The sequence below is a fragment of the Schistocerca americana genome, chromosome 3 (assembly GCF_021461395.2).
Source record: "Schistocerca americana isolate TAMUIC-IGC-003095 chromosome 3, iqSchAmer2.1, whole genome shotgun sequence".
Taxonomy (NCBI): domain Eukaryota; kingdom Metazoa; phylum Arthropoda; class Insecta; order Orthoptera; family Acrididae; genus Schistocerca; species Schistocerca americana.
This window is the reverse complement of record NC_060121.1, coordinates 126,552,502-126,568,336: the sequence shown is the minus strand read 5'-3', so window position 1 is coordinate 126,568,336 and position 15,835 is coordinate 126,552,502. Positions and strand designations below refer to the sequence as shown.

The 15,835-nt window shown below is 36.9% G+C and overlaps 1 protein-coding gene across 4 annotated transcripts in view; it reads right to left on the bottom strand.

Annotated features, from left to right (window-relative positions):
- Positions 1-15,835, bottom strand: part of LOC124605781 (pericentriolar material 1 protein-like) — a 378,792-nt gene that overhangs the window by 42,133 nt on the left and 320,824 nt on the right. For all 4 annotated transcript variants that reach the window (XM_047137665.1, XM_047137667.1, XM_047137666.1 and 1 more), the window contains one exon: positions 14,617-14,682. In XM_047137665.1, the coding sequence (XP_046993621.1) occupies positions 14,617-14,682 (66 nt within the window). The remainder of the gene's footprint in view (positions 1-14,616; positions 14,683-15,835) is intronic.

The window sequence follows — 15,835 nt, the reverse complement described above, 5'->3', positions numbered from 1 at the left end:
ATAAGTCACTAAGAGGGTCTAAGGCTTCCATTCAGTTCCTTGTTGACAAGTCTAGTATGGAGGCTGAAGATAGCAAAATGAAAGCTGAAGTTTTAAATTTCTAGTTCAAGAAATCATTCAAACAGGAGAATTGTACGAACATACTGTCCTTTCACCATCAGACTGACTCTCATACGGACGACATAGTAATAAGCATCCCTGGCATAGAAAAACAACTGAAAGATTTGAAAGAAAATAAATCACCAGGTCCGGATGGAACTCCAGTTCAATTTTACAAAGGGTACACTCCAGCATTGGCCCCTTACCTAGCTTGCATTTATTGTGAATCTGTTGTTCAGCACAGAGTCCCGAGTGACTGGAAAAAATAGCAGGTGACTCCAGTATATAAGAAGGGTAAAAGAACAGACCTGCAAAATTACAGACTAATGTCCCTAACTTTTGTTTGTGCAGAATCCTTGAAGATATTCTCAGTTCAAATATAATAAACTTTCTTGAGACTGAGAAGCTTATTTCCATGAATCAGCCTGGTTTTATAAATCATTGCTCATGAGAAACTCAGCTTGCCCTTTTCTCACATGATACACTGAGAACTATGGATGAAGGCAACAGGCAGATTCCACATTTCTAGGTTTCCAGCAAGCACTTGATACAGTGCCTCATTGCAGGCTGTTAAAGAAGGCACGAGCATATGCAGTAAGTTCACACATATGTGAATGGCTCGAAGACTTTTTAAACAACAGAACCCAGTATGTTGTGCTCAACAGCGAATGTTCATCAGAGAGTTCCCTATGGAAGTATGATAGGACTGCTGTTGTTTATATACATAAATGATTTGGCAGACAGAGTGGGCAGCAACCTGCGGTTGTTTGCTGATGATGCTTTGCTGTATGGTAAGGTATCAAAGTTGAGTGACAGTACGAACATACAAGATGACTTAGACAAAATTTCCAGTCAGTGTGATGAATGGCAACTAGCCCTAAATGTGGAAAAATGTAAGTGGATGTGGATGAGTCGGAAGATCAAACCTGTAATGTTTGGATACAGTATTACTAGTGTCCTGCTTGACACAATCAAGTTGTTTAAATATCTGTACATAATGTTGCAAAGTGATATGAGGTGGAACAAGCACGTGATTCACCTGTAAAAGAGACTGCATATAGGTTGCTGGTGCAACATATTCTTGAGTAGTGCTCGAGTGTTAGGGATCCATACCAGGTCGGACTGAAGGAAGACATTGACGCATTTCAGAGGCAATCTCCTAGATTTGTTACTGGTAGGTTCAAACAACACCTAAGAGTTACAGAGATGCCTCGGGAATTGAAATGGGAATCCCTGAAGGGAAGGTGATGTTCTTTTTGAGAAACACTATTGAGAAAATGTAGAGAACTGGCATTTGAAGTTGAATACTGAACGATTCTACTGCCAGCAACATACATTGCGTGTAATGACCATGAAGATATGACAAATTAGGGCTCATATGGAGCCATATAGACAGTCATTTTTTCTCGCTCTATTTGCGAGTGGAACAGGAAAGGAAAGGACAAGTAGACCTTCCACCATGCACCGTGTGGCTTGCAGAGTATCTATGTAGATGTATATGTAGAACCCAGTAACAAGTTGTTAATCGATTTGAAATCCCTTGTCAATAGCAATGATGTTTGCTAAACCCATGATGACTGTGTGTCAATAGACTGTTTTCTTTGAGGTGATTCATAATGTTCAAACATAATGTAAGTTCCAAAATCCTGCTGCATATTGACACTAATGATATGGGCCTATAAGTAAGTGGATTACTCCTGCTACCTTTCTTGAATATTGGTGTGACCTGTCCAACTTTCCAGTCTTTAGGTACAGATCTTTCATTGAGCGAACGGTTGTATATGATTGTTAAGTACGGAGCTAATGCATCAGCATACTCTGAAAGGAATGTAATTGTTATACAGTCTGGATCAGAAGACTTGCTTTTATTAAGTGATGTAAGTTGCTTCACAACTGTGAGGATTGGTAGCTGTTTTTGATTCGAATTCTGGAATATTTACTTCATCTTCTTTAGTGAAGGCATATGTTTAGTAACTCTGCTTTGGCAACACTGTCTTTGATAGTATCTCCATTGCTATCGTGCAGAGAAGGCATTGATTGTTTCTTGCCGCATTGATTGTTTCTAACCTCTTACTGTCTCTGATGCCTTCCCATTCACTTCTGTCAACCCTCATCTCCACTAATAGTGGATCCCTTTCCTCCTGTAGTCTGAGTGATCTGTTAACCAGCAATTGTGTCCCATAATTTATAAGGTTCCTCAATTGAATTTTACTTTGCTGTGTTAATATAGTGAAACATCCCTTAAAATGAACACTTCCCAATAATGGACTCCTCTCAACAGCACTTATAGTAAAATCATTCCAAATAGCGGACATTTTCAATAAGAACCGACCAAAATTTCAGTTTTGGACAGAAATGTTAGTTTCAGCTGCAGTTTCAGTTTCAGCCAGAAATCAGCCGATCTTCAGCTTGGCTGAAACCAGCTTTTGTAAACTCATGGATGAAGTCAGGTCACGTCAGAATAGATTGAGTCAACAATAGCGCTTGACCTTAGTTGGCGGGGCACTGTTTAACTATTATGAGAGTTTTTCCTTGTGCATAAAAATTGCAAGTATTTTGCTGCTAATTACAATACAATGTAATTGCATCTGATGGTGATACTCTTATACTGAGTTAATAACAATTTAACTTACTCATTGTCGTATTTAATGGAATGGGTTTTTATACTGTTATGCTGAAATGTTTTACTGAGTTTTCTTGAAAGCTAGTGCCTTTTTAATAACCGACATTGGTTTAGAAAATATTTCTCATGTGGTACACAGCTTTTATGGTTCAGTTTGTGTAAATTTACAATGACAAAAATCATACTGTTAGTCAGAACTGTGATGCTATTTTTCAAACTACTTTCTACAGCACTGATTGAAGTTGATTTACTGACTGTAACTAATGTGCATTATGTAATTAGGAATGACAAACAGGAGATATGTTAGGTTGTTTGTCGACTGCAAAAAGAGAAGTGAAGATGGCTGTTTGAAACTAGTGCTCGCTACAAAGGAATTGCAAACAAATTATTCCTTTCTGTGTACTTTGTATTGTGGTGTGATATGCCGCTAATCATGTACACACATAGCATTTTGTAGTATCTACTGTGCTTGTTTGTAGCACACCTAAAGAGTATTTTCCTACAAGAAGATATGCAGGACTGTAACATTATGAATATGACATAGAATTTTTTGTGGTATCTATATGTAGTTAAGTTTAATTATTCTCTAAATTATTTCAATTTTTTTAGGTATAAAATGTCACAACAAAGAGAAAAGAATTGAATTTGGAAGTACCTTAATGAAAGTAACACCAATTCATCTAAAGCCATTTGCACAGTTTTGCAACAAAACACTTTCGCTGGAGTGCCATAACCCAAAAGACAAACACTGCATGGACTGAAACAATATTTATCAAAGTTTCATGGCTCAGAATGTAAACAGATTTTAAAAGATCAGTCAGAATTGGATAATTTGAAAGATGAAACCAAATCAAAGCGGATGGATTCCACAGTCTTCTTGAGTACCAGTACAGAGAAGGATGAAAAACCCAGTCTAATTCAGTCGACCATTTCAAGTTTGACCTTTAAATCTGCACACTGGTGAGGAAACCATGAAATTATAAAAAGAATAGACATCTATTATGGATTTAATAATTGCTGGCATGCTGCTGTGTTGTCAGCTCAATTTTACTCATCCACAGGCTTCCAGAATGAGATTTTCACTCTGCAGTGGAATGTGCACTGATATGAAACTTCCTGGCAGATTAAAACTGTGTGCAGGACCGAGACTCGAACTCGGGACCTTTGCCTTTTGCTGGCAAGTGCTCTACCAACTGAGCTACCCAAGCATGACTCACACCCCATCCTCACAGCTTTACTTCTGCCAGTACCTCGTCTCCTACCTTCCAAACTTCACAGAAGCTCTCCTGCGAACCTTGCAGAACTAGCACTCCTTGAAGAAAGGCAAAGTCCTGAGTTCGAGTCACGGTATGGCACACAGGTTTAATCTACCAGGAAGTTTCATATCAGCACACACTCCGCTGCAGAGTGAAAATCTCATTCTGGAAACATCCCCCAGGCTGTAGCTAAGCCATGCTTCCGCAATATCCTTTCTTCCAGGAGTCTAGTCCTGCAAGGTTCGCAGGAGAGCTTGAAATATTACTGTATAAATATTACTGTATCTCATTGCCATGTATCAGAACCCCTTGGAGAGCATTAAAGATAAACACCAGTCCTAATTGTCCAATTGTAAAATGACCTGTTTCCAAATTACATACAAAAACAACCACTATTTCAGTATACACATAATTCGAAAATGATGCTTTGCTGATTAACATTGTTCTTATATGAGAAACACAATATAAATGTGAAATTAACACTGTAACTAATCGAAAGAAATGTAGCATATGGTCAAGATGTACCAGTAAACCTATCATTATAAAATTACTACAGCAACTTAAATAGAGCATATAAATAAAGCACGTTAATTGAATCTCCGATATATGTTAGCACTAAAATTCAGGCACTAGTTGATTTGTTATAAACAAATTTAGAAATGTAATTGTTACCTGTAACATAATTAGTCAGAAAATGTTATATTAACTTGTAACTAAGTTGAAAATAGGTTCACCTTGTTCAGCACTGAGATTGTAAATTTTTAGCAATGTGTATCTCATATTCGGTTTAACTTTTAATTGTGATTTTACATAAAATTGTTATTTTCATTGTCTGTAATTGTTAACAAAAGTATAAATAGAGGTCACGCAGGCACCTTGGGGCACTCGTTTTTTGGCTAGGGTTGCGAGCAAATGTATTGTAGGCTCACTCGTTTGTTGATTGTTGTGAACACTGTGTCGTTTGATGTCAACTTTGGGTACATGTGATGTAACCGGTACAGTTCACCAGGCTCGGACACCAGTGTCCTGGAAATATATTGGTGTTAAAACTGCACTGTACTTTGGAATTTATTTGGGAGTCTTCCGCAATCCTTTTCATAGGCTGCACAGCGACGAGACGAATCCAGGAATTTTACAACACCCCGAGAACTAAACAACTCTCACTGTTGGTAGAATTGACATGAAAACAACAGCACATCAACTGGGCATTTCACTCAAAAGTCAAAACATTTGCAATGCGAAGGTGGGAAAATATAAACATCTCAAGCTTCTGTGAAGTTTGGAAGGTAGGAGACGAGGTACTGGTGGGAGTAAAGCTGTGAGGACGGGGCGTGAGTTGTGCTTGGGTAGCTCAGTTGGTAGAGCACTTGCCCATAAAAGGCAAAGGTCCTGAGTTTGAGTCTCGGTCCGGCACACAGTTTTAATCTCCCAGGAAGTTTCATCCACAGGCTGTTCACAAATATCGACTCACATCTGAAAAATTCTTTAGAATCACGTTGATCCTGCAGATCTATGACAAAGTAAAAGTCAATGTAAAGAATCTGATTGTGAAATGCAAGAGGTTAAGTGCCACCGAAATATGGACCCACAATGCAAGCAAAACGTTCTCACTCCTCAGCTTTATACAGGGCATGTCATTATTGAGCACCAACAATGGAAAGATATACTAGGTGCAACTGCCTTAGAACAAGATCATACTAGTCAATATATCAAACAAAAGTTAACAGAGATGGTTAACGAATGGAGCATAAGCTGCAAGACTTTTCTGAAATTACGTGACACTGCACCAAATATGGTTTGTGCAGTGTGTGACCAATATGCCTATAGGTTGTGTGTCACACACACTGAAATTGGTGATAAAACATTCCCTGTTCTCAAATGAACAAACTAAAGCCACAATAAAAAAGGGCAGGAAAATCATGTGCTACTTCCACCACAGTGAGCAAGCTTCAAGATAACCAACAAATTGTCAAGACTCAGTGTGGAGTGCCAAAATGTTATTTTTGATAAAAGATGTTGATGTGAGATGGAACAGCACATACTTGGTGTTGCAAAAACTTCTGGAACAAAAAAAGGGCAGTAAAATTGTATAGTGGTGAACTTGGAGGAATTACCACCCTTTCCCGTTTTGAGTGAAATTTATAAAACCTCTCATAGACGCCTTGAAATATTTCTACGAGGCCACATTGGAATTATGTCTCAGTGATGCATGTGTTGCTGTAATAATACCCCTGTCATCTTTGTTGAAGTGCAAGATGCAAGTTCAATGTGAAAATGAAGTGAGACAGTGGCAAATACCACAAACACTGAGTGAATCTTTAAATAAGAAATTCTCCTATGTTAAAGGACATCCTTCACTGCTTGCTGCAACACTGCTCACTCCAAAGTTTAAATCTAAATATCCTACTTCCAACAAATTGGAAATTGCAATGTCTGCAATAATTGGATTCTCGAAAGGGCACAACAATAGTGTATTAGTACACAGAGGGAACGAGCCAGCCTTCAACTTCTGCAGAACAGAGCCAGTCTGTGCACAGTATTCAGCAGAAAGGAGAAAATTTAAGGAATTCATACTACCATGTCTCTGATGAGGTGCAGTCAGACAAAGACACAATGGTACTGCAGGATAAAACTTTAGTGTTCAAGCAGATCATCCAGTGTTATCTCTCAGAACCACTATTACAACACAAGGTTGACACATACTCATACTGGAACTCCAGTACCTTTTCTCACTCTAAGGAAAACAGTCTTGAAGTATCTTTCTATACCTTTCTGCTCCATCTACTAGTGTTCCTAGTGAACAGCTGTTCAGTCACTCTTGACAAATTTATGCAGATCGTCAAAATATTTTGCTTGGTTAAAATGTGGAAAAACATCTTTTCTTAGCTTACAATATAAGATTTTTTAATGATAATTAGTAGAATTACTAAATTAGCTAAAACATTTAAAGTGTTTCTGATGTTACTTCTGTCTATAAATAATTGTTAGTTTTTAGTTTTTTTGCAAATAGTTTTGTTTTGTAAGTTAATTCAGTTTTCTTTGTCTTGAAGATATGACCATATTGTTATTTTCAGGCTGATAGTACAAAATTGACAAATGCAAGATCTCAGTGATTTAATTAATGACTTGCTTCTGAATTATGGAAAGCATATTGTTATAGGAGACTATCAAATATAAATAATAAAAATTATAAAATATATTACAGAACATGCATTTAGCTTTGAACCTGTTAGTATGAAAAAGTAGTTGAGGACACTAGCTGATTGTGATAGGCAACAAAAGACTTAAAAATTGATTTATTAATAAATCGAAAACTTTTATTTTATCTTAAATAGATAATCTGTTGCACAGTCAGAAAAAACTAGTGGTTTGGGGTATAATGTAAATTTAGTGAACTTTTAACTTAAATACATAAGTTCCAGTTTTGGTTACGCTTTCAGCCAAAACAAGAAGAAGAGTCAAATATTTGATATTTGGTTATGTTTCGGTTTCAGTTGCAACTTTACTGTTTGTGTCTTCAAAGGAAAGAGCTTATGTACTGTAGTGCTAAGATGTCAGGAAAATGGAAATGGTTAGTGCTGAATGAAAAGGTCAAAATCATCAGCATCTACGAAAACAAAAAGCTTAGTGTTAGAGATATGGCCACGAGATTTGGTGTTGCAAAAACACAGATGAAAGGCATAAAATGAAACAGAAATGACATTCTGAAACCATGGACTGGAAATATAAACTTATCAGTCAATGTGCTTTTCCCATGTTGACATTTCACTTTTGAATGGTTCCACTATGCTCGCAGCAATAACTTGCCAGTTAGTGGACCTATGATCCATGAGAGAGCACTTGCAATCAGCAAGGAGTTACAACTTCATGATTTTTAAGCATCTGTAGGTTGGCTCGACAAATTTAGGAGTCGACACAACCTCTCTTTTCCAACTGCGTGTTGTGAATCCAGCCCAATGGACAAAACTATTATGTCAGATTGACAAAAATGAGTAATGGGAATCTGTGAGGATTATGAAGAAAGAATCATGATGAGACTGGTCTTTTCTTCACAACTCTTCCCAGTGTAACAATGGACTTGAAAGGTGAAAACTGTTCAGGAGGAAAAATTTCAAAAGAATGAACACACTGTTCTATTGTGTGTTAATATGATATGTGAATTGCAAAAGCCTTTAATTATTGCTAAGGCTGTGAAGCCTAGATGTTTTACAGGTATTGACTTGAGTAAACTAAATGTGGAATGGTTTGCTAATAAAGGATCTTGGATGATGACAGCAATAATGACTGAATGGTTGCTGGCACTTGATAGAACAATTGGAAAGACAAAGGCAGAAAGTGATTTTGTTCATGGATAATGCCAATTCCCACTGCAATGCAGCACTAAAAATGTAAAAATAATCTTTTTACTGGCAAATTCAAGTAAGTTATCATTGTCAACTGTGGGATCAGTGTATTATTCAGAATTCAAAACGTTTTACAGGCAAAAAGTGTTGAGACATATTTTGTCTTAGATGAATAATGTTGAATCTGGATATGAACTCCAAAAACCTATCAGCGTATTGAAAGCAATTCTGTGGATATTTTCAGTCTTAAAATGTGTAACATCTAATACAACCGCTTCAAGAAGACATGGTTCATTTTCAATGACCATGCTTCAGCAATTCAAAATACCATCCAAGAAAACAATCTCAAGGAATATGAGCATGAACTTCAGACTTTGATAGTAATTTTATGTTCCATAGGGACTGCAGCAAGGTATAAGTTAGCAAGTAACATATTTATAAGGAATGTCTACATCCACTACTGTATGATACTTTTATTTCTTTCAATTTCACTACAAATCTCTTTCAGCTAAATTGCTATGATCAAGTGATGTACATATTGTCTAAATGGACTGACATACATATGACATCATTGGTAATTGTATTTTGTCTGCTGTCTTTTTTTTAATGAAGGTAGTAATGAATTTGTTATAACAGTAAATTGACAGTTTTGGAACTATAGTGGGGGATTAATATCACATAGCGGCGAGTCCGACACTCCTTATAAATTCAGTGTGGAATTTGGTGGATCTGAGAGATATGACAACCTCAATGATGCACTGTTCACAGAAAGTACATCTTTTAGTGTAACTGAACTCATACAAAAGATCCACCAAGAAGGGTGTGGTGACAATGTCAAGAATGGACAACAGGATGAAGATGATGTAACTGAACCAGACTTTACTCCACTTTCAAGTAACTAGCAGTTGAAGAAATAAAAAAAATGGAAACACTGCTTTTTAATGAAAAGTGGTAAACATGGACTCAGTTTAACATTAGCAGTTAAATACACATTGATAAGACAATTATAAATGACTCTCTGGTTCAAGGTTAAACTAACCTTCCAGATGCATGAAAGAAATTTAATGCTGTATTATACTAGCATATGGGGGTTTGTTAACGTAGTACTGTACTTAAATAAAGATACATTTTCACTAATTTACTCATACAGTATACAAAAGAATTCTTCTCTATCTACAGTGCATATCTACAGTGCATTGTATGTATGTACCAGGTAAAAGGGTCGGATGAGAAATGGAATGAATTCTACTCAACCCTATTGCATCATTATGAATATAGTTGTCCAGTCAGAGAAATCCAGAAGGTAGTTAAACACTGTCAAAATTGAAGTAATCCTAGACTGAAACTCCCAGCAAATCTGATTAGGCTCAGGCAGCAAGTACATGATCTAAACCAGCTTTATAAAGCTACTACTATGCAGGTTTTCAAGGAAAAATACAATAGGGCCAAGCAAACTTTTAAAACTGAAATTGTCAATCTAAGGAAGCAGATTAACAGCAAAACAATAGAACAGTCTGACAACATAAGCAAAGCATCTTGGAAGCTGATTGACAAATACCGAAAAGGTCCCAACAAGATGAACATGGAACCACTCAGCATAAGACATGATGGTAACATTATAAGAAACCCAGATACTATATGTAATATTTTTAATAACTACTACATTTCTGGTAAACAACCAATGCATATGACAGATTCACAGATAGAGATCCTGTGCCATCTCCCCCAATGTACCGAATTTGAATTTGTGGAAGTGAATGAGCAGGAGGTTCACAGGGCAATGTACATGGTAAAGAAAAAATTTTCATCGGGATGGGATGGCATATCCAGTGCTATTACTAAAGCATGCTTAAAAGAAATTTCTAAACCTCTTACTCACCTGATTAATTGTAGCATTAGAGAAAACATGTATCCAACGGTTCTAAAAATGAGTGTAGTGAAACCAGTGTATAAAAAGGGAAGTAAGGAAGAAGTCTCCAACTGTACACCAATATAATTAATTCTCACTTTTAGCAAGATATTCGAAAGCATTATCCTTTCTCAGCTAAGTGCCTTTTTCACAAAACATAAACTGCTTGTAGATTTGCAGCATGGTTTCAGAAAAGAGCTAAGTACAACCACAGCAGTTACACAGTTCATCCATGAAGTTTACTGTCTGTTGGACCAAAAGATGCAGACTGCAGGTATATTTTTGGACCTGACAAGAGCATTTGATATGGTAAACCATAGGGTACTTCTTAAAAAGCTAAAATCTTATAGTATTGGGGATAAAGCCATGAATCTCTTAACCACGTACCTGTTGAATCGTAAGCAAAGCACTAAATTGTCATACAAACTAGATAATAAAATCATGAACTCCCAGTCCACCAGTGAACCTGTATTACAAGGTGTACCACAGGGCTCAATCCTTGGACCTTTTCTCTTCCTTATATATATTAACGACATTGCACAACCCATTAACTCCCATATTGTAAGCTATGCAGATGACACGTCAATCTTATTCTATGGGAGCGAATCTAAAGAGCTACACTCTCTTGCTTCTAGTGGTGTAACAGAAGTAACAAAATACTTCAACGATCAGGGACTAAAGGTGAATGTCACCAAATCTCAACTACTGACATTTAAAACAGGCAGTTTGCATCACAACAATTTGAATAGTGTGTGTAATATCTCTGCAACAGAAAATGGTAACTGTACATTCCTGGGTGTATATGTTGATGAAAATTTGCGATAGACATACCACATTAATTTAGTATGCGGAAAAGTCAGTAATGCCATATATCTCCTCAGCCAGCTCGCAAAGATAGTTCCTAGCCAAGCACTGAAATTAGTATATTATGGAACACTTTACCCCTTTCTCAATTATGGAATTGAACTATGGGGCTGTGCAGCTGATGTACATTTAAAAAGGATACTACTACTACACAAAAGAGCAATAAGACTTATACATGGAATGGGACATAGAGATTCATGTCATGAAGTGTTTGTGCAGCACTAATATCTGACAATATATTCTCTGTACATCTTCAAAATAGTTGTATTTTTTATAAGTCAACCAACAGAAGCTATCAAAGGCAGTGATGTACACGATCACAACACTAGAGCAAAGTGTAACTATTTCCATAACAGAACAAGGTTAAAAATGACTGATAGAAGTCCATATATCAGTGGTTTGATTTGGTATAACAAACTACCAAACTCTCAAAGAACGTATACGGGAAATGTTTTTAAAACAAAATTAAAATCTTTTATAATAGAAAAATGTTTATATTCTTTCAATGAATTTTAAGATAGTGATTGTAACCTGAGGCATTAGCATATCAGTTGTAATTTGATAAATGTAAAAAATAGACATAAGAAGCAACAGCTACAGAATATAGTGTATTTTATAAGTATAAATATAGCCATAGTATTAAGTCTGATGTTTGCAAAAGCCATCATTATGATGGCTCCACACAAAGAAAATGTAAATAAATAAATAAATGTATTGTACACTGTGTTTTTATCCTTGTTCGAACAGCAGACACTTCAAAAAAGCAAACATGTTTATTTTACCCATAGATGTTCATTATTTACAAGTTCTACTGTAACTAATGCAGATAAATAATAGGACTGCAAAAGGAAATGTACAGGTGATGGACTAGGGCCAAGCAAAACTTATAACATCAATAAAACTTCATCTCTTGCCATGGCATATACAGGGTGTTACAAAAAGGTACGGCCAAACTTTCAGGAAACATTCCTCACACACAAAGAAAGAAAAATGTTATGAGGACTTGTGTCCGGAAACGCTTACTTTCCATGTTAGAGCTCATTTTATTACTTCTCTTCAAATCACATTAATCATGGAATGGAAACACATAGCAACAGAATGTACCAGCGTGACTTCAAACACTTTGTTACAGGAAATGTTCAAAATGTCCTCCGTTAGCGAGGATACATGCATCCAACCTCCGTCGCATGGAATCCCTGATGCGCTGATGCAGCCCTGGAGAATGGCGTATTGTATCACAGCCGTCCACAATACGAGCACGGAGAATCTCTACATTTGGTACCAGGGTTGCGTATACAAGAGCTTTCAAATGCCCCCATAAATGAAAGTCAAGAGGGTTGAGATCAGGAGAGCGTGGAGGCCATGGAATTGGTCCACCTCTACCAATCCATCGGTCACCGAATCTGTTGTTGAGAAGCGTACAAACACTTCGACTGAAATTTGCAGGAGCTCCATCGTGCATGAACCACATATTGTGTCGTACTTGTAAAGGCACATGTTCTAGCAGCACAGGTAGAGTATCGCGTATGAAATTATGGCGGTGAATCGAGGAAGTACAGTACATACTGACGAAACTAAAATGAGCTCTAACATGGAAATTAAGCATTTCCGGACACATGTCCACATAACATCTTTTCTTTATTTGTGTCTGAGGAATGTTTCCTGAAAGTTTGGCCGTACCTTCTTGTAACACCCTGTATATTACATATGAGAGGAAATTCACTAATGTTAGTATGAAGACTGTGATTTAAGACAGTGATTTTGCACTAATCCATTAATTGAAAATAGTGACAACTTAAAAATTCTTTTATATTTATGATTTTTATCAGTTAGGCACAGCTTATTGCTACATACCACTACTCAATTTCACTTGAAACGCTTCTCTAATGTGCCATCAGAAACATTACCCTGTACCTTGCATAACAACTTCAGGTAACACCATGATGAATTTTACCATTTTACACAGTTTTTTCTCTGTGTATACAACTGTGCTGGCAGTCTGAAATTACTTTTCTGTTTCAGAAACATTATGCTTGGTCTCAAAGGCTTTTTCAAGAAAACTTCTGGGAAATAATTATGGAACTCAGAACTTTGTACAGTGATAGCAGGGGGAGGTACCATATTTTTTACTCCAGCAGCAAATAACAGCAGTTTACTTTTCAGATTGTCCTGAACTGTTGCTTTAAAAAAATCCACATGGCTATAGAATATCAGTTTTGTTATGTGACTAGAATGAGAATTTCTTGTTGAGTGTACAACATTATCAGCAATGAAAGTAACATTAAGTGTTAATGAAAGCAGCATGAAGTATGTGTCAGGGAAACATTATAGGAACACTGCTGCTTATTATGTATGTAAATAACTAGAACGACAATGTCTGTAGGTTGGTAATAATTATCATGCATGTCACTGGCATTCAAAAAGAACTGATCACTTGAAAGAAGTTGCAGCATTAGAAAATTGTAGCGAAATGCAGGAAGATCTGCAGCGGATAGGCACTTGGTGCAGGGAGTGGCAACTGTCCCTTAACATAGACAAATGTAATGTATTGCGAATACATAGAAAGAAGGATCCTTTATTGTATGATTATATGATAGCGGAACAAACACTGGTAGCAGTTACTTCTGTAAAATATCTGGGAGTATGCATGCGGAACGATTTGAAGTGGAATGATCATATAAAATTAATTGTTGGTAAGGCGGGTACCAGGTTGAGATTCATTGGGAGAGTGCTTAGAAAATGTAGTCCATCAACAAAGGAGGTGGCTTACAAAACACTCGTTCGACCTATACTTGAGTATTGCTCATCAGTGTGGGATCCGTACCAGATCGGTTTGACGGAGGAGATAGAGAAGATCCAAAGAAGAGCGGCGCGTTTCGTCACAGGGTTATTTGGTAACTGTGATAGCGTTACGGAGATGTTTAATAAACTCGAGTGGCAGACTCTGCAAGAGAGGCACTCTGCATCGCGGTGTAGCTTGCTCGCCAGGTTTCGAGAGGGTGCGTTTCTGGATGAGGTATAGAATATATTGCTTCCCCCTACTTATACCGCCCGAGGAGATCACGAATGTAAAATTAGAGAGATTAGAGCGCGCACGGAGGCTTTCAGACAGTCGTTCTTCCCGCGAACCATACGCGACTGGAACAGGAAAGGGAGGTAATGACAGTGGCACGTAAAGTGCCCTCCGCCACACACCGTTGGGTGGCTTGCGGAGTGTAAATGTAGATGTAGATGAAGAACAGGAAGATTGACATTAAAGTAGTATTTGCTGCAGTAATTGTGAGGGGACCCTAAGGTAAGTGCACCTACATGCACAACTAAATCAAAAGCTCTGTATTTTTATTGTGCTACAAGTCCTGCATCAGGAACGCTCAATGGTATATATTTAGCATTTTGACATGACAATTCAAAGAAGGGTATGTCAGAGTAAATGTCTATTACTTAAGTGCTGGATGCTGTTGATGAAGATTTTGTCTATCTGGTGTGACAAAGTATTAAATTTGTACATTGTCTGACACATACCTGACTGGTCACTGTGGAAGAAGTCTCTGTAATATTTTCAGTGGTGGAGGCAGGTTCAGCTGGTTCCTGGAGAGAGAGAGAAAAAAAAACAACTAAAAGACATTTGATGGTAATGATATTACAGTGAGCCAATAATGTAGATATTATAAAGTTTCACTATTAATCTATGTGTTTACACAAACTGTAAATATTCCTTTGAAGTATGAAGAAGTCCATATCAAAAGTAAAAATTGGAAGTTAACATGTTCTCTTTTTCTATCACAACTATGTGAGTTGTATACGTTATGATCCCATTAGCTCAGTCATTACTGAGAAGAGACAGAAGGTGTATCTATGTATGCATGTATCTATCTAGTCTTCCATCAGTATGGATCAAAAAATAAACATCTGGTGCAACTATACATCCAAGATCATTTCATTACAACAATGCACAGTCATCCTGCAAATCATACTAAGGAAGTACATTGTTATAATCTGGAGATTTTGCACACAGTAAAGAGGAGTCAGGCAAATTTGTGTGAATAGCTAGACAAGTTTCAGGATAGCTGCATACTTAATGCAGTGACAACTCACTTTTACAGATATTCAACACTAATGAAAGACCATTTCTGATTTGCAGCTGTGGTGACTGTTTTTTTTTATTTTTTTTTATAAAAAAAGCAAACCAAAGAAAATGATGACAACAAATCCATAACAAAAGACAGGGATCCAAAACCAAAAACTGACTGATAGCAATGAAGAAAAATTTTGTAACTTTGTAAACCCAGATGATCTGAGATAAAAGTAAATGTTGCAGGCAAGAGGTGGAAATACAAAGTTAAAGGCACCAATAAAATACTAGCACCAACCAAAATTATCAACAACAATAAAATTTCATGCCTTGAAACACGTATAGGCACAATGTAAATGAGCACTTTCACTAACATGAATAAATACAAAGATAGAGGCAATGAGAGAATACAGTAATTGAAGATGGTAGCAACTTCTAACAAAGTCTATGTCTATGATTCGTTACATTCGGCCAAGGCCTGGTCCTTACTCCTTTCCTCAACATGTCTTAGACCCCCTCTTTAATTTATCATCAAAAGCATTATCTTTAAGCAACTGTAGATGACACCATGATGATTTTTTATTTTTTGTCAAATTATATTAAAAAACACACAATGTCTGAAAAATAATGATGTCTCTCGGAACTGTGTGTATGGATAGTGAAGGACGA